The sequence below is a fragment of the Stegodyphus dumicola genome, chromosome 2 (genome assembly GCF_044657685.1).
Source record: "Stegodyphus dumicola isolate Sdum_Otavi_A_Nest chromosome 2, ASM4465768v1".
In the NCBI taxonomy this organism is placed as follows: Eukaryota; Metazoa; Arthropoda; class Arachnida; order Araneae; family Eresidae; genus Stegodyphus; species Stegodyphus dumicola.
In genome coordinates, this window is record NC_140769.1 from 15738593 (window position 1) to 15762967 (window position 24375).

Genomic DNA, 24375 nt, shown 5'->3' on the forward strand with positions numbered 1-24375 from the left:
GCTTATTAAAAGAATTTTTGTTATTTGCACGAAAGATGCATTTATTTAAGATTCAAATCTATTTTCATCGAGAAATGAATACTTTAGAATATGATTATTAGTTTCTAGATTTCGTGATACGCTGGTAGCATAATAGTTTATTTTGAAGCATAAGCGAACATATTAGATATTAAGTAATTTACATTGCTTTTAAGGTATTTCTGGTTTCTCTAGAATGCTTATGTTAAACGTGTTCATGCGAAAATACTGTAAATTGCATATTTTGTAAATTATCAACAACTAGTGAATAATTTTGAAATTATAATATATATATATATATATATATAGTTCAGTTTGAAATTTTCGTCTCTCGTTATATGATTTTTGGAAACATTACGATCAGTAATTTCAGAGTTTTGTAGAAATACTTTGTTTTCAAAATCTGAAGCAACGCGCATAAGTACTTTCTTTTTATGCAGATATTATAGTTTAAAAAATGAAAAAAAATGTTTGTTGTTTCTAAGCCTATTCGGGAAATAATTCCAAACACTGTTTAAAACGTAATGAAAAGTGTATTATGTTACTTTCAAAGGTGTTTGAATCAACGGGAAGAAAAAAGCTAGTGAATTAAATAAGCCTTTTTATTTGAATTCACGGCTTAAATATGTAAAAAGAAAGCGTTAAATTGTTAATGAATGTTAATATAAGATCCCGTATTTATTTCAGTTGTATACGATGTCATTCAAAATGGATTATAATTTCTCTTTATGACATTTTGTTTTTGGAAGCATAATTGTTTAAAAGGAATAAAATATTTGACAATTTTCTTTACATACTGAGAAAAAACACCAATATATAAACTACTGGAAATGAATTAAAAGGAAACAAATATGAAAATAGATGACAATGCGACTGATAGATTCGTTGTTTCATGTAAACTGTCAATATTTATATAGAATACGTATCCATTGCGGCTTGTTTTTTAAGGTTTAATGATTTAATTTATTATTTCGAAATCCAAGATGTTAGAACCATCTTTCTGTAACTATTTTGCCGTTTTCTTTGTTTAATCATATGACGACTGTAGACGTCAGTAGGAAATGACAAGGCAATTCAAAGAAAGAAGAACCGGATTTTAAATTTATATATCTTTTAAAAAATAGAAAAGTATAATTTGTTATATTCATTCTTTATTGATGATATGTACTTTGGAAAAGGAACACTAATATAAAAGATGAGCAATACATCTGCATTTATATTCAGAATTATTTTTAAATGGAATTGTATAAATTTATGCGGAGTGATAACACTTTTCATGCATAACACCATTACATATAAATGCACAGGTAAACGCTGAAGAGCACTTCATAATGATATAAGTCTGTAGCATGTTCAGAAAAAAAAGCTCAGAAAAATCTTAAGACTTATGAATTGAATATGAAATATGATCTCTCTGGATTTGTTACACACAGATCACGACATGTTTCAGTGCTCGCAATAACGTGTTTAACCATAGTTTGGGGAATTACGTTCTTCCTCCAGCTACGCGGTTTTCAGGGCATTTACTCCTCCAGGTGAAGCTTATCTTCGTGCATTTGCTTTCCCACGATAGCTTCGCATGTTCTCTATAGGTTAAGATCAGGAGATTTTGCTGGTCACAATATTCGCTCAGTATGTTCACATTCAAGAAATTCGTCAAAGAGGTTTTCTAAATGTGGACTAGCAAAATAGTTCATAAATAAAAATTCAAATCCATATGCAGCTTTGAAAAGTCTTACACGAGGTGCTAAGACCTCTGGTTGGTCTCATCTCTGGTCACATCTCTGGTCTGGTCTCTCATCCACTGTTAAAAACGTCTAGATGACCGTGCCCATCGATCAGTAATCGTCCCCATACCATCAAATCTGCGTTACCCAAACTGTGACGTTCTATAATGTTCAAAAGAAGATTTCGCATTAGCGTTTCCCCAGAAGTAAACGCATTTAGAATCCTTTGTAAAATAAGCCTCGAATTATCAGTAAATGTCTCAACTGATACCTCTTTTGTTGCAAGACATGCTCTTGGCTTTCTGTCATAGTGGCCTTTTTCATTAAGCCTTATTTGCACAGTTGCTGTGAAACAATTCCATTGGCGTCTGCAAGCTTCGAACTAACTTCCTGTTAATTGATCTTGAGTAGTAGTTCACTAACCTGTCCAGGCCTCCTCACAGCAATTCCAGAATTCTAGAAAATACTCACATATTTCCTGACCTCCATTATTGTCTGCTCAAATTTAGAACGCCAATGATTTATCACATAAGATTTTTCTTTGTAGAGTCGTTAAGGATTTTTTATGCTGGAGAAGTGAAAAATGAGCAATGCCCTCACCGGGACTTGAACCTGGACCTCCGAATACGCGCCGAGTGTGCTACCGTTACACTACGAAGGCATGCAGAAAGGAGGGAGAATATATCTTGTATCTTAGTGATACTTCAAAACATAACAAATCATTTTGAGTCTTTATCCACTAAAATCAAATATTGCAGAAATTCATTCAGATACGTAAAGCCTTGATTTGCATATTGAAATATTTAATCACTTTTGATTGAATATAATGCTAATTAAACTTTCCCACATTCCCTGAAAAAATGGATTACATCGATTGGATGTTTCATGGAACATCATTAGTTTTCGATATGCAAAGATGAAATTGGACCATGAGGGTACTTTTAAGGCGGCAAATATGCCACAATACCTTTAATGTCTGTTCAGTATGTTCTTTTCCTTATTCTGGCGTTTCCACGGGAATTAAGAGATTGAATAAGAAACAGAGTATGATTAGTATCATATTAAAATATTTCTCTACAGAAAATGGTTCAGCATGTAATGTCTTACAATGGGACAGATCTCAGTAATTTTTTATATTTAATGCATTTTATTATAATATTTAAAACCTGTCTCGTTAAGCATATTACGCATTTTAAAGGAATACTATGAAAATGTTTAAATCTGAAAAGATAAAGTATGCACAAATATTTTATAGTCTTCTATAATCTCAAATTTTTTTGTAATAAATGTTTATATCTATACTCAGATAAATCGTCCAATGAAGCTTCTAAGAGTGCCAAAGAAGTTCCAAAAATCCCCAAACTCTTGAAACCGGATGTTTCGCAGACCAGGTTACCATCTCCATCGCCACCTAAAGGTAAGTTAGTCTCTATATTGAGTTGCTCAGAATGTGTTTTAAAAATTTCAGTCTTTACTAAGCATTCAGTGTTTAAAAAGTGCATTTAAGAATACGTATTAAACGCTAAGAGATATGTTTGTAATAAATGCTAAAGAAAACTGTTTTCTATTTTTTTAAGCTTATTAGTCATTATTTAAGTATAGGACCTTCCAAAAGTATTGAATATTTTGTCAAAAATCCATACATCGAATTTAAGAAATTCATAGCAGAAATCTGATTTTTAAGATTCGAATTCATATTTTATTGGCCGAGGAAAAAACAGTAACAAAGCTGGAATTGTATAAAATTCGCATAATCCTGTAACTAACAGCGGTGACAAAAAGGAATAAGGCGTAAAATATTATTAATTAAGGTAAAAAAAATAGAATATTTTTCTTGGTGAGAATTTTTTTGCACCGCTGAGTGGGTTGCGGAACATGAGAACTTTAGGATTATCTTTTAGGGGATTATCTTTTAATTCACGAATAACCAAATTGTCCCTCGAGTGCTTTATAGCATAACTAAACAAATCAAACCAAAGATAATTTTCCCTAAATACGGAATATATCCGCGAGTTTCAAATATTTCCTATTAATTTTTTAGTTCGTTTTTGAATTGCTAGGTTTTTTTCATATTTAATTCATTTTAATCGCACTTCCATTTTTAAAATCATTTAAATATCTTTAATACAAATAAATGCCCACTAGAGTATCTCAGTTCCTGAATCTAATCCATAATACTGAATTTCATTTTCTTCCTGTTAATTTTGAAAGACTACTGCAATGTTTAAGTCAAACAGATGAACAAATTGGAATTTTTAAAGTATTGTTTCCCAGATTTGCACAAGACTGTCGCCCACTGGCTTTTAATGCAGACAAATAGTTTCGAAATAAAAAATGTGCCCATATATTGAAACAAATCTATCCATGTGCATTATATACATATTTTTAAGAAATTATAATTTAAAAAATACAAAATTTTCTATATTAAAAGGATTGTTCCAGCCTAGGAAAAAATGCTTAGTGTAAATTGGTGTTATATTGCTGTATATTGGTAGTGTTTTAATATTGGTATGAAATTATTACATTATTAGATTAAATATTAAAGTTGAAAAAAGCGTTTTCCTAAAACGTTAATTAGGAACGTGTAATAAAAGTGTGTAAACATATATATGGGAGAAACAAATAAAAACAACCCCCTTTGCTTAATGCTTTTAATATAACTTTTCAAGGGGTTAGTATTTAAAACATTAAACTCGGATGATTAATGAGTGCCGAACACTCGTTTTGTTACTGACATTATGAGACTCAAATCGCCGCTATCTAATTGTCCAGAAATGTTAAATAATATTTCGGATAATCTCTTAATCATCTATATACATATACATACATGGCCCACCAGCGGCCGAGCGGTAACGTCGCTGAACACTGGCAGTTCGGTCCGAGGTTCGAATCTCGCGAACGGGCTGGCTGCATGGGCGTTTTCGTGGTTTTCCCCATGTGTAACGTGTATACGAGCCAGTTTCCCTTAGAAAGTCCTCCACGAAAGTATCCATCCCCCTATGCAGATAGCCCTAGTGTGCTTTGCCATAATTAAATACACCAGCACCACACCACCCGGGGAATGGGCCGGCTGCATAAGCGTTTTCGTGATTTTCTTCATATGTAACGTGTATACGAGCCAGTTTCGCTTGAAAAGTCTCCTCGAAGGCAACCTTCCTCTCAGGCAGATTGCTGTCGTGTGCTTTGTCATAATTAAATAAACCAAACCAAAGCAGTCGCGCAGACGTCTTGAAATCTCACCGTTCGTTCTGAAAATTAAACAGTACTGAATTATAGAGTCCTATTCATGGATCCTTTAAGTCTTTCAGACTCACGGCTTACGAGCAAATTTTCAGCCCGTCTGAAATATTACAACAAAATATTAAGGAGGTTTTTAAATAACTTTTATTAGTTAATCTCAAAATTAAAAAGAAGCCCCTCCCCTTATGAGACACAAAATGCTTCCACCTATGCGCAGTAAAATAATAATGTTGAACTTAAAAGGTATCGCACTCGCAGACCACATACATTTGACCTGCTGAAACAGGTTCCAATCTTATGGCGCGGTTTAAGGTTGGCTAGAACTGTGGCTAATGCCGGACTATTAATGGGCAAACATTGCAAACGCCGCTGTCAAAAGCTCTGCAAATACAAAACCTTCCCTTTAATTTTTTTTCAATTTAATTTGCATCCTGGTGAGACCTAACGGGCAGAAAAAGCTGTAGTAAAGGTTCGAATCATAAAAAATGATTAAATAATATAAAAACCTATACATTAAGCCGAAATTTTGAACAACTTAGCATACTTTTGTAATACCAAGTAAAGTTTTGTCCAAGTCATTAAACAAATGTCTAATTTGAAGTAATCTTTAAATCCTCAAAATGGTTTTTGAAGTAATTATAAAACTTATGAGTTTACACATAAAAATCTAGCTTTTCAGAAAAAAATTTCATTGTTGTACATACAGCTGAAACCTTCTTGATTTTAAGATAAAAATTCAAAAATATTAAATAAACTAAAGAGTTACAAGATACAAAGTACAATTACTTAAATATCATCTACTGTGCCAGAATTTTCTATGCTAAAGAAAATAATAAGACTTTTATTTTACGACATAGCTAGTTATAGGTTCTGAAACAGATAATAAAGTTTCCTTCGAATGAATGAATACATAAAACCACCCTGTTGTTAACTTAGACAATATATGGGAGAAACAAATAAAAACAACCCCCTTTGCTTAATGCTTTTAACATAACTTTTCAAGGGGTTAGTATTTAAAACATTAAACTCGGATGATTAATGTCATTTACGTCATTCTTTCTTGACTTGGAAACCAGCTTATTAGAGTGTCACCTTTATGACTTTCGTCTAAAAGACGATGGACATAAAATTGGTCATTTTACGACTAAGTGACAGAAAGGTGATATATACGTATTCCTCGACAGTGGGGGTGGTAAAATTTGAAAATCAAATCCACATTGGTATTCCGAATTCGAAATGAGGTTCTAAGAATCTTGTTGGAATAAAATTTAACTGCGTAAGATTTTGTAACTCGGTGTAGGATTATTTTCCGTGAAAAACGATTCTTCTGCTTCGTTTTTCGTCATTGGAATTTTTAAGAAATTTATAGAAGAGATTCGGATCACTTGATTACTGACCAAAATGTCAGGTCAAGGTCAATTAGAAAAATTTTTAATTCTGTAACTTATTTAATGTTTATATTTATGCTAAACCTAGCAACACATTTTGATATAATTGATTGTAATGTGCATTTAAAGCCATAGATATTATACCATATTTCCTTGGGTATCTTTCTTTATCGTTTTACAGCTGGGTTCTGAAAATTTTAAAAATATCCCCATATTCTTCCCCTTCGTCTATTATACCAACATTTTCCTTCGAGACCTAATTTATTGGTAAATTATATTCCCTTGATTATTTTTAATTTTATTCGGTGTATTCAGTTTATATTTGCATTTTTGTATTAGCATTTCATCCATTTTATTTTCCCTTGTATTTACTATTTCAAGTTCATTTTATTCAGATTCTTCGTTAAGCCAACTAGATGCGGCTGATGTTCTCATACCTAAAAAACTCTTTAAACATAAGATTAGACCTTACTTCTATTATTTACATTCCAGCTTATTATAGCCTTTAGTGTTGATGTGTTCAATCTTCGGAAATCTGGGTTTTTTGTTCGCACCTTTCTACTTCGTTTCTCTGGTGTCCCTTTTGGGAACTGTGGTCAAGACTCATTCATATGGCATGTCCCTAAAGCCCTTCTTAAAAATTACCTAATAACTGTACAACTGAGCAGGACATGTCACGCCTGGGCTCATTTGTCATCCGATACTGCCATAATATCCGGCAGATATTGTTACGTTCATATTATTTATTGAAATGTGCTTTTTATTTTTAAAACAAATATTATATGCAAGCCATGAAAGCTGAGCATACAGAAAGGTGTAATGTGCATTTTCGTTTATATAACTTTGAATGAAAAATACTGAATCCTAAGTTTATTTTGAAAAATACTATGAAAGGGCTTTAAACAAAATGCAACTTTCTAGAATCAAGAAATATAACGAAATATAATTTTCTAAAATAAAACTACATATTTTTAGAACATATTTTTAGAAGGACTAGTTCAGAGCCCCAAATTCGTAAACTGCACCCTTGCTTTTTTTTATACAGAAGAAACATCTAATTTAATATTTGGGAGTGTTTCTAAGCCACAGGTTCTCGACCAGGTGGAAATTTCATACTTTCAGAGGGGGAATGCGATCAGCCTTTTAACCCTTTGCGGCACAGTGTGCCCGATCCAGAAGACACACCTAAAAATTTCCTTCTGTACGCAAAGAAAAATTGAATGAAAAAGGATTTATAGGTTACTCTGAGCCTTCTTTATTAATAGTAGATGGCAGCTCAACACAAACCAGTCCATATATTTTAGCCATGTTTAGTTTTTTTAAGAACCTCATTTTTCAAAGAAATCTTCCAGATTTTTTTAGGGTATAAAAGGAATTGTTTGAAAAGAAGTTTCTATGTTATTTTTTGACTGTATGCTAATTGCCTTATTCTATATTAGTTTTAAATTTTTACCTTGAAATATTGCCTAAAATCAAACGGCGAATCTTAGATGTGTCCAGGATGGACTCACCGATCATTTAGGACAACTGAGAGTCTGTATTCTTTATTTCTCCGCATCTCGTCGATCAGTTCATTGACAAAAATGCTCGTTTCAGCACTCTTTTCGAAGCTCTATTCAATCAGTGTGCCACCTCGGGCACACCCACAGAATTCAAACGATAAGTGCTATCTTCACAAAATTTTACTTGTGTGCTCCTCTAGTCCTAATTAGACTGCCTACCTTTTTTTTCCATCAAAATTCCAATCTTAAAAGGTAGCGTGCCGGAAAGGGTTAATTACCTGTTAGTATTTAGTTTTAGTTTATGAATATAAAAAAAATATTGAAGTTTGTTATTTACCAGCGTTTTTTAACACTGGTTTTCGTTTAATTTATGAAACATATTAAAAATTAATGTATATTTTAAAAATGTGTATATGTATTTTTCCAGTTTTGGAAAGGAGGAGGGAATGATCATCCAGCAATGGTAGAAGGGGTAAAAATGTTTGAGAAACCACTGTTCTGTACACTGTTACTGTTGGTTTTTCTGCCGTAATATATTTCGTGCTAAATAAATAATTTTACAGGAAAGCTGTTTCTTTAGCATTTGAGTTACTAGACAAATAAACTGGCTGGAAGATTTCCTGCGTAAAATAAATACAAGCCAATATATATTTAAAACGTTTTTGGAAGATATGTTTTTCTAGGCATGTAGTTCGTGCGTGCTTTTCGTGTTAGTTTTTGATATAATTCTGTTATAATTTCCTAAGCAATTACATCTTTTTTCATTTTTTGCTTGGTTTGCATGTGGCTAAGTGGTATGATTGACACTGAACATTGGCTTTTCGGTACATAATCTTAGTAAAGGGGCTGGCTGCATGATAATAATGTTATATAATTTTTTTTAGCTCAAGAGGGCGTCAGCGTGTATGAGTCTTGAAAGGAAATTCGGTGGCGTATCACTTTAAATGTCCGAATTACTTTTCAGATTGTTGCCATGAAATATTATCGCCGTGCATTACTTTTAAGTAAATAAAATAACGAAGACTCTGCATGAATGCATATATGTTTCTAGTACTTTGAAAAAATGATGGTACCTAGAGGGCCATCAAATTTTCAATAATGTAGTCCTCCATCCGAACATGGAACCCACCAGCGGCTGAACGGTGAAGTCGCTGAACACTGGTAGTTCGGTCCGAGGTTCGAATCCCGCGAAAAGGCTGGCTGCATGCGCGTTTTCGTGGTTTTCCCCATGTGTAACGTGTATACGAGCCAGTTTTCCTCAGAAAGTCCTCCACGAAGGCATCCCTTCCCTTAGGCAGATAACCCTAGTGTGCTTTACCATAATTAAATATATCAAACCATTCGAACATGGGCACCCGGAAGCCCGAATTTCGAACTTTATATTTCATATTTTGAAAACATTTAATGAATTCTTAACATACTCATTGATTTGGTAGCGAACAGTGGTGACAGTGTACAGATTGAAACATTGCTGTTTCCAGAGCGCGAGGCTGTCTATCGGAAATTATAAAGATATGCTTTTTTTTATATTTTGTGATTATGTTGTTCAGTCGAATTTTATGTGACGTAAGTGCAAAAAAACGCGATATTTGATTAATAAATTTAGCACATAAGACATAATAATAACATAATAATGCATAATTAATAATAAAAAGAGAAAAAAACTTAAGAACCACCTACTAGGAAACCTGCACATTGATATGATGAACTGAGGAAAGACTGAAAAAGATAGGAAAATGTACGCCAACGCTTAAAATTTCATCAGGAACTGTAAACACGTGTTGCTTTTAAAGTTTTTGTAATTTTGCTGTTGAATAGTATATGAAATACACATTTTGACTGTTCTCGAATCCATCTGAACGATGTTTTTGCGTGACATCTGTAAGTAGGGACATAATAAAGGTCTCTTTTATCCAAAACTGATTAAAAATGCATTTAAAATGGATTCAAAAGAAATGTTTTCGTGACGTCTATATACGTACGTCTGTTACGCGAGATATCTACATAAATACGTACGTATGCACGCATGTATTTGCATAACTCAAAAAGAGTGGCTTCAGAACGTTGAAAATTTGTATGTGGCTATTACATGAAGTTGTGCACATCGCTTTTCGTTGCAATCCGCCCGCACCAAAAGTGTATATATATGTAATGATTTTAAAATGCTTAGATAAAAACAGTGGAACTTTTAACAGCTTCGATACTGCGTAGATGACCGAGAATACTGTAGCGGGTTGAAGGTGGCAGAGTGTAAAGCATGATGACGCAATTTAGCACAACGTATCTTGAAAAATCGCAATTTTTATTTTTTACGCATATCAAATCATCCTTATTTTACATATATATAGAGAGAGATAGAGTATATATATACCCATTCTGTTACTCGGCTCGGGGGGCGTTCAGTTACTTTTATTCTTATATTTTGGTAAATTGGGCATTTTTTGCTTTAAAAGTGATTGAATTATGTTGTCGTTAAGGTTTTTAATGCCTTTATTTAATCTGTATGCAATAGTTGTAGAATTATTAATAATTAAAAGTTGTTTAACTGCTGCTAAGTTTAAAGAACCCTCCATTGGTTTATATAGGAAACTTAGTAGAATAGTAAATTAAATAGAATAGTAGAATAGTAATTAAGTTTCTCTGCACTTTCAGTGTGTTTTGGTCGAGTGGGACCAAAAGTAAACTTTCAGTTTTGTGCACCGAAAACCTGCCTTCTTGCACGCTGGCCTAATTGCTTGTTTTTCCTTCCAGGCTCTAATTTTAAATGCAAAAAATTTTTTAACTCATTTAACTGTATGTGGTGTTTTATGTTTTTCAGGGTTTTACAATTTTTAATAAAGACTTTTTAAGTTTTATGTATTTTTGACTTGCCTCAAAGCGAGTACTGAATTAATTGAATGAGAAATATATCTCCAATGAAATTAAAGGAAGTAATTTTAAATGAAATGCAGCAAAAAGTGTGTAAAATTTAATATACCGTAAAAGGAAGTCATGTGGTGTTTGTTCACATCAGGTTTCTTAATTTTTACGTTCAGCTAGACGCTTTTTCACTTTCAACTTTAACATACTAAAAGTACCATTTTACTTCCTTGTACGAAGTAAAAAGGAAGTATTGTAATCGCGAAAAGTTTCAGGCAGCATATTTCAACGAAAATATTCATTTTGACCGCTTTCGAATGCAATTTAAGGATGTTTTTGCGTGATATCTGTACGTAAGGACAGAATAAAAGACTATTTTTCTCTAAAAAAATTATAAAACTGCTTTAAAATGAATTCTGAAGAGAATTTTTCGTGGCGTCTGTTCGAACGTATGTACGTACGCATCTCGCATAACTCAATATCGAGTAGCCGCAGAACGTTGCAATTTTGTATATAGAACTCCTATAACATGTAGATGTGCACCTCGTATTTTGGTTGCAATCGGCCGCGCCAAACGTATATAAATATATTTATATATATATCCACTCTGTTACCCGGCTCAGTGATCTCAGTTTCTTTACTCTTATATGTTTGTAAATTGTACATTTTTTGCTTTAAAAAGGATTGAATTATGTTGTTCTTATGTTCCGGTTAAGGTTCTTATGCCTTTAGTAAATCTGTATGTAATATTTTTTAGAATTATCAAGAATTTTAAAGTTGTTTAAGTGCCGCTAAGCCTAATAATTTTTTTGATGGCCGCCATTGCTTGTTTACATTTGAAACAGCAGGATAGTGGATTTGTTGCCAATCTAGAGAAACGTAGCTTCGCAACAATAAAAATAAGGCCTTAATTTATTATTGCGAATTAAATCATGCTTAATCCTGTCTGGAATTTTTTCGAGGAAATAAGTGCTTAAGATTTACTTAATTTTTTATAATTTAATTTTTAATAATTAGTAATTTTTAATACAGATATTTTGATTATTGTATTTTTGCCTTGTCGCGAAGTAAGAACTGAATAAATTGAATGAGAAATACTCAATGGTCTGTGAAAAACTGTTTTTGTTTTGTTTGCTTAATTTCTTTTATACATCGTTCTAGCTTTATTATAGTATTTGAATAGAACATGTGGCAACGTTTAGATAATTCTTTAAATGATATAAATTTTGTGCATTCTGAGTTATATATGAGCGAAATATAATACTGTTAAGTGAACCTAGCGCCAGAGTGTCGCTATGGTAAACACATAGAATGAATTTTAAAGAATGCATTTATTCTATTGTGGTTTATGCGTTGTCGACGAAGTAGATTTAATTCAACCCAATAACTTTAAATGAAATGCAAGAAAAATGCGTATAATTTAATATTCCGTACAAGGAAGTCATGTTGTGTACACAGGAAAGAGATTTTTGTAATTCCTTTGAACCATCTACCAATTTTGAAAATTATTTCCAGGTTTCCTGCTCATATTCTTACTCTTTACCATTCCTACTCTTATTCTGCATTCTAATTAAACGAAAATAGTAATAGGCGGTCATGTTCAAAATGCCAAATCTTTATCTCAAAATGCTAGAGAGAATATTTAAATAGAAAGTTGTGTTCATAAAGTATGAACAAAATTTTGCATATATATAATTATATATATATATATAGAATCTGTAATAATACAAATATACCTCTATCTTTATTGCATTCTTTCTTCAATCATTTTCGTTGCCGTAGAAGCTTTCTAATGAATATAAGCTCTGCTAGGAATTTATTTGTATTGCTAAAAGTTCTGCCCATCTACTGCTGACCTTTTCATCCGTTAGCGAGGAAGACTGTAATTACCATTTCGACATGAACTCAGATGAGGAAGTCCTTGATTTACAGAAGACTGCTTTAGTTCATAATGTCAATCTGTTTACCACTTCTTTTCGTTTTCTTTTCCTCTTAATAGGTCACTTGGTGTGGAAAAGAATGTAATTACGTATAAAAGGAGCGCTAAGAATTTTATTTACTAATGGTTCCATTTATTTTTGCCAAACTAATAAAACTAGAGCGGATTTTTTCGCGATATATAAAATTTGGCAAAAATTAGCAGAGCAACAACCTCGTCTTTGGCATAGATTTAGTCAATAACTCAACCGATTTCGAAGGCAAACAGATACAGGTGACGGAGGACGGGGGCGCCTGGTGTTTAACATAGGTAAACAGGCGTGTGTCCCACGCCCTCCCCTATCTAGGAACAACAACTCCCTGGGACCCCGTGAGGTTGCCTCGGGAGTTTATAATACAGATATAAAGATCAATAGATGGCCAAACCGGGGCTGAGGATTGTTGTTTGACAATGGTTAGGTGACAATAGCTTTGTGGGTGTGCATGGCCGTTAGAATAACACATATACATAAAAATATACAAAACAAACACAAGAGTTAGATACATGTACAGACAAAAACAAACAAATACTAACAGGTACGAACATAAAAATGCATTGATTTTAAGAAAAATATGAAGAGAGACGCATATATGATAGTAATACAAAAGTAAAATACTAAAATACTAAAAAATGCTAAAATACAGAATGGGGTAAAGGGAGTCATATGTGTATTGCTGGTATCCTTGTGTTTGCAAGTGTGCTGTGAGTACTTAAACACAAAGATGAAGCAATGAGTACCAGATGTAGAGTTATGGTGCCAGGGATTCGTGTTAGAGTTCGTTGAAAGTACAGTCTGCACTATAGTTCAAATTTGCGAGAGTTGAGGCTACACTAAAGTTTAGAGTACACTGTGGTACTAATAGGACTCAATTTGGAGTTTGGCACAGTCACTATGTTTTAACACAATTGCTATAGGTTGGTACAGTTCCATTTTTTGTATTATATGACATCAAAAAAGCTGGCAACGGTTTTTGGCGATTAATTTTTGCGACCTAATTTGGCAAGAAATTGCGAAAAGTTGCCCAATTTGGTGGTAATTTGGCGATATTTCCGTTCAGTCCCTGTATAATTTTAATTTATATCAGAATTGAATAACTGTTATTAATTGAATTGAATAACTGCATTCAATCTATTACCAAATCATACGCACGTAACACTCTGTTTCGGCTTTTACTGGTGTGCAAACATCTGTGTAATCAGTTGGGATATTGATTCTTTAGACATTCTGGAGAGGTAGTTATAGTTGATTGTTAACAGTAATATTGCCTCTTTCAAAAGGGCAGATATCTGGCTCATTAAAACACTTACTGTAACGTTATATATGATACACAACGATGTTATACTATATTGTTACGAATTGTCCAAGCGCGGTAAGATATCTTCTCCGCAAAGCAGGTTTAGGATTGCCAGAAAATGGCAGGGGAAATAGGGGTTGCCACATTTGGCAAGAAATCGCCCATTTGGCGAAATGCCATAGACGGATGGAGAACCTTCTGGAATGAATTTTTACCGCTTTAGCCCAGAATGTTCTTTAACACAAGCCAAAAGCTATATAAACCCTGCTGGTACGCGGTGGGTCAGTCAGTCCGTGCGGAGTCCATCGAGTTGATAGTCAGTCAGTGAGTGCCTAGTGCCGAGTCGGTCGTCGAGAGAATCTCTTAGAGTATCGCGAGTTGGTGCATCGTCGAATTTGATCTTAGAATGCGTTGAGCTCCGGAAACGGAGTCGAGGAGTCGGGAACTGTACTCTAGTGTATCGTCGAATGCATCGCGAGTGGTAGCGTGGAGAGTCTCGAGAGTACGTAGAGTTCTGAGAACGACAGAAGAGAGTCGGGAGCTGTACTCTGGTGCTTTGCCCTGAAGCAGTCTACACCGTTATAGCCTGATAACTTGGAGGCTGTGTCGCTGTTTGTGTCAGCGTATTTATAGTAGTTCTTCCCCGACTTTGAAACTTTCTTGAATAATACTGGCCAATAAAGTGTGTTTTCGATACTTCATCAAGTGCTGTTCTCGTTATTCACTCCAAATAAACGAAACCCGAACGTACCCTAATGTGAAGAAATGTAACGTAACAATATGATACTGTATGATAACACGATGACGCGTTATTGCAGTAGCCACTCCAGTCTTCGGATTTATCCCATGTGATATTTTTCTGGTGGAGAGTTGTCAGATTTTTACTATCATAACAGTATCGTTGATGTTATGGTTTTCATCGATCTTGAAGTAATTTTACGCATGTAGAGAAAAAAAAAGGCTTAGCGCACAGATTGAATTTTGAGAGAACTTTAAAAACCAGGAAGAGTTTGTTTCTCTGTATAAAATTTTGCGTAGGTTACATAGTTAATGTTTTGGGGGGATGGGGACAAAATTATAAATAATCTTATAATTAGCACTTGAAAGATAAATTTGCATTATTATTACCATGAATCCCTTTTCAGCTGACAATACTTTTTGTAAACTGTATTGAAAAATTAAAATTTTATATTTTTATATCTTAAATTTTTGAATGAATAGACAATAACTTTTATGTTACTTTTGGGACTCGCCTCATCTTTTGCTGAATATTTCGAATGTCTCTAGAAAGCAAAAAGTAACAGTTCCTGTAGATTTTTATGAGTTTTTATTTCGGGATAAGTAGATGTTCGCTGTGAAGTATATCATAGAATACACCATAGAATAGTACTACATCATAGAATGTTATTTTTTTTTACTCTCAGTATTCTTAAATTGATTCTTCGCTACAAAAGTACAAAATTCTATAAAACTATCGAAAAATTACAAATGCAGTTAAAGAACTAAAATAATGATTTTCCATTACTTAAACGCATTCATAATTCACAGCATTTTGGGATTTAGAATAGTCTTAAGGTATTTTTAAAAATATCTGTAATTCTTGATCACATGAAATACATGATGTAGTTCAAGATATTACCAAGTGAGTGGCAAAAATATTTCCAAACTGGGTAATAACTGGTTCTTCTCCTTAGTAATTATTTTACTTCTTTAATAAATTATATTTATATGTCTTTCTTTGTAGTCCTAGGTTCGTTGGTTGAATCGGAGAGTGGAGAGAGTTTGGTATCGTCCTGTAGCCAAGAATCAAATCGAACTCCAGATGTCCGAGTGGATCTTGCATCCAGTCCGGATACAAGTTCGGTGTCCAGTTCACTTTTCGTTGACGTCCAGGAAAAGGTACATTTTCTAATTCATTTCCTAGACTAAAATTATTCTCGATGTCCAACATGTTTGTTATTGAGCCATTCGGAGATATTTACAATTATGTATAATTTATCTTTAAGTGACTCATCCGAGGCCCCGAGTGGTAAAGTCTATGAACACTGGTAGCTCGGGTCCGGGATTTGAATCTTGGCGATCGGGCTGGTGCATGGGTGGTTTCATGGTTTTTCCCCTTCTGTGAACTGTATCCGAGCAATTTTCTCTCAGAAAGCTCTCCACGGAGGCATGTTTTTAGGCAGGTAGCCGTCGAGTGCTTTGCCATAATCAAATGAACCAAACTTAATTAAGTATTTGTCAAACAGTTTGTATTTTGTTACGCTGATTATTGTCGAAACAATCTGGCTTTCCTAATTAATAAAAGTATTGCCAAGAAAGAAAACTTTGAAAATAAAATACGTTTCTCTAACATTTCGTGAATGTGTTGTTGCAGTAAATGTCGCAATTTCATAAAGATCGTAAAATATTTTAGAAAAAATTGCGCAGTGAATTCATACAAATTGATTCGTATCTGAATATTCTAAAGCGCTTAAACGGATAGAAACTTGTATGGAATATTATACAAAAATGATTTTAATATATTTATGTAGCTTTTTTTTATTTTGCTAAAGAATAATTCAGAAACTTCACTTCGCAACATGCATAGTCTTGTTTAATTGTTTAAATTTCAGAATCCGAGTATTCAAAATTCGCCAAATTCCGTTCTGAATTTGAAGCTTGTCAGACAGAGTAAAGCATGAGCGGAAATTAAGAATAACACTGCTCTATAAATTTTTACTGTTTTCCCGTAAGATATGAAAACAAATTCTTAATAAATTTTACATCCGGAGGATGAATCTGGTTCTTAGAAGTTGTAGCAAAATTCATTTAAAATTTTAACACCCATAAACAATGTTTGGCTCGTATGGATTCGTCACTGTTATGATATAAACGAATGAGGAAAGCTTTTTGCTTCTTTCTGAGAATAAAAAGAAGTATTGTAATCGCAAAAAATTTCGAATACCATACTTTAACGAAAATATCCATTTTAACCGCCCTTGAATCTATTTGAAAAATGTTTTTGCGTGACATCTGTACGTACGAACACTCTAAACATCTTTTTCACAAACGGATTGTAAAATGGATTTAAATTGGATTCAGAAGAGTTTTTTTCCGTGACATCTGTACGAACGTACGTACGTATGTATGTGTCTCGCATAACTCAAAAAAAAATTTTGCCTTAGAACACTGAAATTTTCTATATGGGACTGCTATAACATGTAGTTTTGCACTCCCCCTTTTTTTGTTGTAATCGGCAGCACCGTGCAACGTATATGTATATATGTGTGTGTGTGTGTAATAATAGCAAGTGAAAGACGGAGCAGCTTCCATGCGTAATAGCTAAATAGGATATATCTAATTAACCATAATGGTAAATTGGTAGTGCCCACGTCCTCCGTCACTTGTCACTTATCTAGGATAGATAGTAGATTCATATTGAAGAGGAAGAATTCTGATTGCGTAGTATGCTAATATGTTGACTTCGCAGCATCTAAAAAACTTGGCAGTCGAGACAGTTTTAATTCCATTTTTATTTGCAATTGATGTTTGTCGCCACAGTTCAGTAGGCAGTCCAGTCGTGCCTATTCAAAAACATTTACATTTTTGATATTATTGAGATAGAAAGCGAAATTACGTCCAAGCAGCGCACAGAGAGAACCTGAAGTGAAAAGTTATCCAATATGGAAGCACACGAAGAGAAAGGTTTTTGGTTAGAGTTAAAAGTTTCAGTTCCCATTTATTACATCATTAGCGCAGCGTAAGCCAAGCTAAATGGAATGATCTAGAAATGACGCAATCTAGAGAAGTTATTACGATTTTTAGAAGAGAGAGGGATAATTTAAAGGGTTACTGTTAGTTTAAATTATAATTTTGATTCACATATTTTTTATCTTACACTATATATATGTAATATATATAAAGAGGGAAAGAAACCAAATTATTACCCGACTCTTTGAACTGAGATTATTTATGATGGTAAACTGTGCACTTTTTTTTTTTTTCTTTAAAAGTGACTGAATTATGTTTTTCTTATGCTTCGGTTAAGGTTTTTATGCCTTTAGTTAATTAGCATGCAATAGTTGTAGAATTATCAACAATTTAAAAGTGTAAGTGGAGCTAAGCCTAACGTAGCGTAAATTTGTCTACATTTGAAACTCTTAGTAGAATCAATTAAGTCACTCGATGCACCAACTTCAATGTCTTAGTGGCTTAGTTTTTTAGTACCTTAACAGTTTTAATGAAGATGCTTGAGTTTTTCTTCATTGGATGGCAATTAGACGACTTAGCCACTACTAAGGCCGGAAGCGGTGTCCATTCTATTCTGGAAGCACCTAATTAGTGAGCCACCGTTATCTCCTATAAGAGACGGACAATTACAGCCATGTGTTCTCCGAGATTCGAACCCGAGCCCTTCTTTATCGCAACAGGCTCCTCTAATCACTATACTCTCTGAGCGTCTTAACGTCACTATAACTTAACGTCTTGCCAGACGTTTTGTGAGTTGCTATGCATATTTGCTTTGCCAGGAAGTGAGAACTGAATTTATTGAATGAGAAATATAATTCTAATGAAATTCGGGGAAATAAATTTAAATGAAATGCAGCAAAAATGTGCATAATTTAATAGACAGTTCATGAAGTCTTATGTGTTAGATTATTTTAATGCCATTTTTATGATCAGCTACTAGAAATTATTAAGGAATGCGTACTTATATAAGAAATTAAGTGTGGAACAGTATTTTATTTTTTTCCTGAAAAATGACTTTAACACATGACCATTACTTTGATTACCTCGTAAAAAGGTTATTAAATTCGATAAAAAAAATGCCGCTTTAAATTTCACAAACCTTGGAAAAAGTATTTTATAGACAATTTGATCTAAAACGTAGCAGAATATTGTCCGAAACAGTTCGAAAAATCTAGAGAATCGCAACAAAAGAATTCTTTATCCAAAAAAGAAAATAACGTATTTTGTTACAAATACAAAGGGCTAATTCAATCAACCAGACTGCCCGCCACGAGTATGCGATATAATCAGAGATTTGAAGAATAGCACTATTTCTGGCACATTTATGAAACATTAACAAATTCATCGAATTTCACGCATATGATCTAAAACTAGAATAGCTTTCGGGAAAGCTAGCAGATAGGCTAATCGTTAAACGCAGTAGTATCATGTCAGATAAATCAACTATCATGTCTGCAGACAGGGAAGGTGTTTGTTAACCCTTTCCGGCACGCTACCTTTTAAAGTTGGAGTTTTGATTTAAAAATAAAAAAAAAAAGGTAGGCAGTCTAATTAGGCCTAGAGGAGTACACAAGCAAAAATTTGGTGAAGATAGCACTTATCGTTTAATTCTGTGAGTGTGCCCAGACTCTCAACTGTCCTAGATTATCGGTGAGCCCGATCTGGGCACACCTAGGGTTCGCCGTTTGATTTTAGGCAAGATTTCAAAGTAAAAATTTAAAACTAATATAGAATAAGGAGATTAGCATATAGCCAAAAAATAACATAGAAATTTCTTTTCAACCAATTCCTTTTATACCCTAAAAAAAATCTGGAAGATTTCTTTGAAAAATGAGGGTCTTAAAAAACTAAACATGGCTAAAATATGTGGACTGGTTTGTGTTGAGCTGCCATAAATAAAGAAGGTTCAGAGTAACATATAGTAACCTATAAATCCTTTTTCATTCAATTTTTCTGTGCGTACAGAAGGAAAATTTTAGGTGTGTCCAGACCGGACACACTGTGCCGCAAAGGGTTAACCGATGGCCGACTACAGAATACAATTAAATACTAGTAATTCCTCTAACTGGGTTTTTGGGTCTCAGTAAGTTGGACGTATAAAGGTTTGACTAATTTCCGAATATACATGAGAACGAGCTAGTTACCTTTATAACGTTGTCTAGTATGAAGCCTCTCCAAACAAAACAGCCAGCCATTGAGTAATCAACAAATTCCCTCTGCAACTAACCTAAATTAATCAAAATATTTCAGGTATTTTGGACAACATTTTTATGATCTTCCCCGTTAAAAATTAATTATCAACAGTGTTTTTTTAAAAGCCAAACCTCGTTGTTTTAATAAAAATGCTTTATTACAGTAGCTGATTCACATTTTTTTCTTCTAGAAAAAGGATTTACGAGCTTATAAATTGAACTATTACAGAAAATGCAAAGTTTTCGCTTTTCATTATAATTTTTAAAATAAATGTTTTTGGTTTTTAACTTAAAATGTTTTAGGTATAAAATAAGTCAATAAATGATTATCTGTTAAAGTCAAGTTGCCTCAGATTTTTCGAAGAACTTTAACTAAAACATTAAAAAAGGAATAAAATCGATTCCCTGTCGAAAGTTTGACTCACTGCAAGGAGTAAAAATAGTTTTATCGGATGGAGTTCGGGAAAAGGATTTTCCAGGACAAAAAGTTAGCCTTGAAGTCGTTAATCTTCCCCAGAACTTTTGCATGTAGGAGCATTAAGTATAATAGAACTTTCCGCCGTTTGTCAGATTTTGAAAAATTTTTAGTTTACGATATAACAGATTTTTAACATGAAAGTTATGAGGAAAAACAAATGGTAGCTGGTAGATATGTTTACAAATAATGAACACTTAGTTATATTAATTTTCTCAGCGAAAATTATTTTTATATGGGATTTTTTAATTTAAATATATTGTATAATACTAAACTAAAATTTTAGTTGTCTTTTAGAAGATACTGAATTCTTTTTAGCCCAGAATGGTTATTAATCTACACTGCTGGCCATTAAAATTGCAACAGCATAAAGAAAAGCAAATACAAAACAGATATTTATAATACGTAAAACAGTATGGCATGAGGACAGAATGATTAAATTTATGAGTTGTTTGGGGTACGAAAAAACAGCTATCACCCTTGGCAGTAAAAACGGCCCTTACCTAGTTGGGTATGGAGTCGAACTGGACTTGGACGACAGAAACGGGCAGTTCCTTCCATGCTGCTTCAGATCTATGCCACACTTCATCAACCGTATTAGCTGGAGAGGGGTCGCGTACCAGTCTCTCAGCAACCCATGACCAGACGTTTGCAATAATGACAGATCTGGAGATTGTATAGACCAGGGCAGCAATCGAATATTCTGCGTATCGAGGAATGTGAGAACGCTGCGTGTAACCTGTGGTCTTTCATTATCTTGATGGATGGAAGATGGCGTTTGGCAGGCCTCGAAGATGGGGCACAACTACTTGATGTCAGATGTAATAAACGCACCGATTTGCGTTCAAATTACCATCGATTCGAACTAGACATGTGCGTGTCGTGTACCCAATGGCTGCCCAAATCATCACACCATGTGCAGGGCCCCTATGCGGATATCGAATGCAAGCAGGCGACGTACGATCTCCTCGGAGCCTCCAAACACGTATACGGCCATCAGAGTACTGCACACAGAACCGGGACTCGTCTGAAAAAACAACATTATGCCACTCTTGTATCCAGGTTTGTCGTTCGGCGCACCAGATTTACCGTTTCTTTCTATGCTGCATTTTCAAGGGAATGGTCGTCGTGCTGACAGTTTACACTGCTGCACCGTAGGAGCGGATACTGTGCATGCTGCAAACATGCCCATTTCCTGATTAATGGACCGTGATGCAGTTGTATGGTTTTGCAGGGCTGACCTCACGATATGTCTGTCTTCTCGGGCGTTAGCCATGGGAGGGTGTTGAGATCGTGCATGTCATTCAGTATAACCCTCAGCAACCCCTTGATTCATATTCTCATACCAGTGGTTGGATGTCGACCAGTGCGAGGGGCGATATCATAGAACGATAGGCAACGATTGTGCCTTTATCGAATTACGGCACTTGCTGGTAAGCATTTCTTCTTATTATTCGAGGCCTAACACGATATTCTGAGCAGACTCCGATCTAACAAAGCGCTTTCCGGATGAGAAATCCACTTCACAACTTTTGTCTTATGCAGTGCTTCAGATGTCGTTTCTCCCTCCTGCGTAGTTTAAATGCGCCAAAATGCTAATAATTTGCATATCCCAACCTTTTCTTCCTTTCATGTGATTTTGACGTTTGTCAAATCATTCCTTCCTGATGTTGCTATTTTGAATGGCCAGCAGTGTAGAAACGGCATTTTGCGTCGAATCACTATAAACGGTTCTATAATTTTTCATATTGTTTCCACCAAACAGTATCGTTGTGTATTATATTTAATGAAATTAAATAATGAAGAACCTGCATAAATGTTTGCATGTTTCTCTCACTGCGAGAAACGAAGGATACCTGGAACCATCAAATTTTGAATAATGTAGTCCTTCGCCTGAATATGGGCACTTGGTAGCCCAAATCTTGAATTTAGAATTTGTTTTATTACCTGTTTCATATTTTTAAAAGTTAACGAATTTTTTATTAAGAAACGCAACAATTTCAAATTGAGCAGTGGCAACACACTGTGCAGAATATATTTTTATCTCCAGCACGCCAGATTATCGATGAAAAATTCGAAAGATAATCTGATTTTAAACATTTTAACCCAAATGTGCATGTATGTGTAAATGAAAAAAAAAAGCCCTTTTGCGCATAATATAAAATCTGAAAGCATTCAGATTTTTTTCCTTGTTCTGATTATGATAATTTTAGTTTTCGTTTTTGTTTGTTTGGCAATATTTTTAGATAATCTGTAAATATTGCTTTTGGCTTTAATGAAAAGCTTTGACTGTCACATTTCACTTTTCCTCTATTTATTTACAAATTCCTGGCTTTTGTCACTTAAGCATTTATCCACCTTGCTTTCCAGTACTTCACTTCTGGATGGCATAATTGAGATTATTAACTGCAGAAAAAAAGAGTCTAAATGTTCTTTGACTATGGATAGTCCGGATTTATAAACGAAAACCACACTGGGTAAATCCTGAATCAAATATTAAATGTTTTGTTATTTGATTAGGATAAAGTACATGACGAGTCTCTGCCTCATATGTTACAGAGATGATTACTGAGGCAATCGCATGAGGAAAAAAATGAGGAAAAAAAGGCAAAAATACAGAGTGATGCCACATGTCTTCACATGTATCGTCACTGAGTATCGTCACACTCAGTATCGTCACTGAGTATCGCAAGGAGAAATTTGGGATATTATATCGCTTGTCCAGAAGATACTGCGAAGCCTCACCTCTAGTTTTTAAGCCAAATCGCAATTACAATTCTTGCTAAATTCTGTATTTATCAATCTCTCAACAGAATGAAAATTTATAGGATTTCTGGGTTTGGGTGGAAGACATTAGATCCTTTCTGTGTTAGAAAATCTACACTCACATTTCCCTGTATTCCACAATAAACTGGTATCTACTGTAGTGCTATTGAGTTGGTAAGACTCTTCAAAGATGTCGGGGCACATGCACACGTTTTGAGTCGCAAGTTTTGATTTAGATTCCAAGATGATGACCGCTTTGAAGGAAGAGGTTCTAGGATAGGAAATACATTACAAGGCGATATGAATCCTTCTAGTTCCCCATCAAAACTACTAGTATTGACAACAACCGTTTTATGAAAGCAAAAAGATTTGTTGTGTATACCAACTCCAATACCGTATGAATATCCAACTTGAGATTTCGTACAAAAGTATTTTAGCATTTATATTTTTAGTAATAAATATTTAAATTTATACATTTTCTGTTATTAATATTTTTATAAAGATATTTAATATTCTATTTTAAAACTATTTTCTAAAACGTCGAACAATGCAAGATCTAACAATTGTTACTAAAGTGGAGAGAGATGGTTTCATTTTCAGTGAAGCCTATATGCTTATTTTTCATATTTTGAATATGAAGAATAAACCAAAAATTCATTTTCTTTGGTAGTTCTCGAGTCCAGACGAACAAGGTAATTTAGGTGAAGTAGAATCGTTACTAGATGAAGAAGCCCTTCCAGGTAAGAAAGATTTTAGCTTTTTCTTTAACCTTTTTTCTCGTATTTCTTTAAATGACTGATTTTAGTGATCGCTTAGCGATACCACTTCAGAAAATTACACTGTTAAATAATATTTTGCTACTTTTGCCTTAGCTGGGCACAAATGTCGCCAACAGCAATTTTTTTTTTTTTTTTTCATTTTGGTGAAGGGACACCACGCCTAACTTAAGCTAAGGTTAAAGAATTGGTTTTAGCGTCAGTAAGGTGTTGGTGTATTTAATTATGGCAAAGCACACGAGGGCTATCTGCCTAAGGGGAGGGATGCCTTTCGTGGAAGACTTTCTAAGGGAAACTGGCTCGTATACACGTTACACATGGCGAAAACCACGAAAACGCCCATGCAGCCAGCCCGTTCGCGGGATTCGAACCTCGTACCGAAATACTAGTGTTCAGCGACTTTACCCCTCGGCCGCTGGTGGGCAAGCGT

General features: G+C 34.1%; 1 protein-coding gene across 1 annotated transcript in view; it reads left to right on the plus strand.

Annotated features, from left to right (window-relative positions):
• LOC118200302 (uncharacterized) overlaps positions 1–24375 on the plus strand; it is a 129410-nt gene that overhangs the window by 33706 nt on the left and 71329 nt on the right. The window contains exons 5-7 of the mRNA XM_085810462.1: positions 3052–3162; positions 15752–15906; positions 23840–23909. Coding sequence (XP_085666588.1) covers positions 3052–3162; positions 15752–15906; positions 23840–23909 — 336 coding nt within the window. The remainder of the gene's footprint in view (positions 1–3051; positions 3163–15751; positions 15907–23839; positions 23910–24375) is intronic.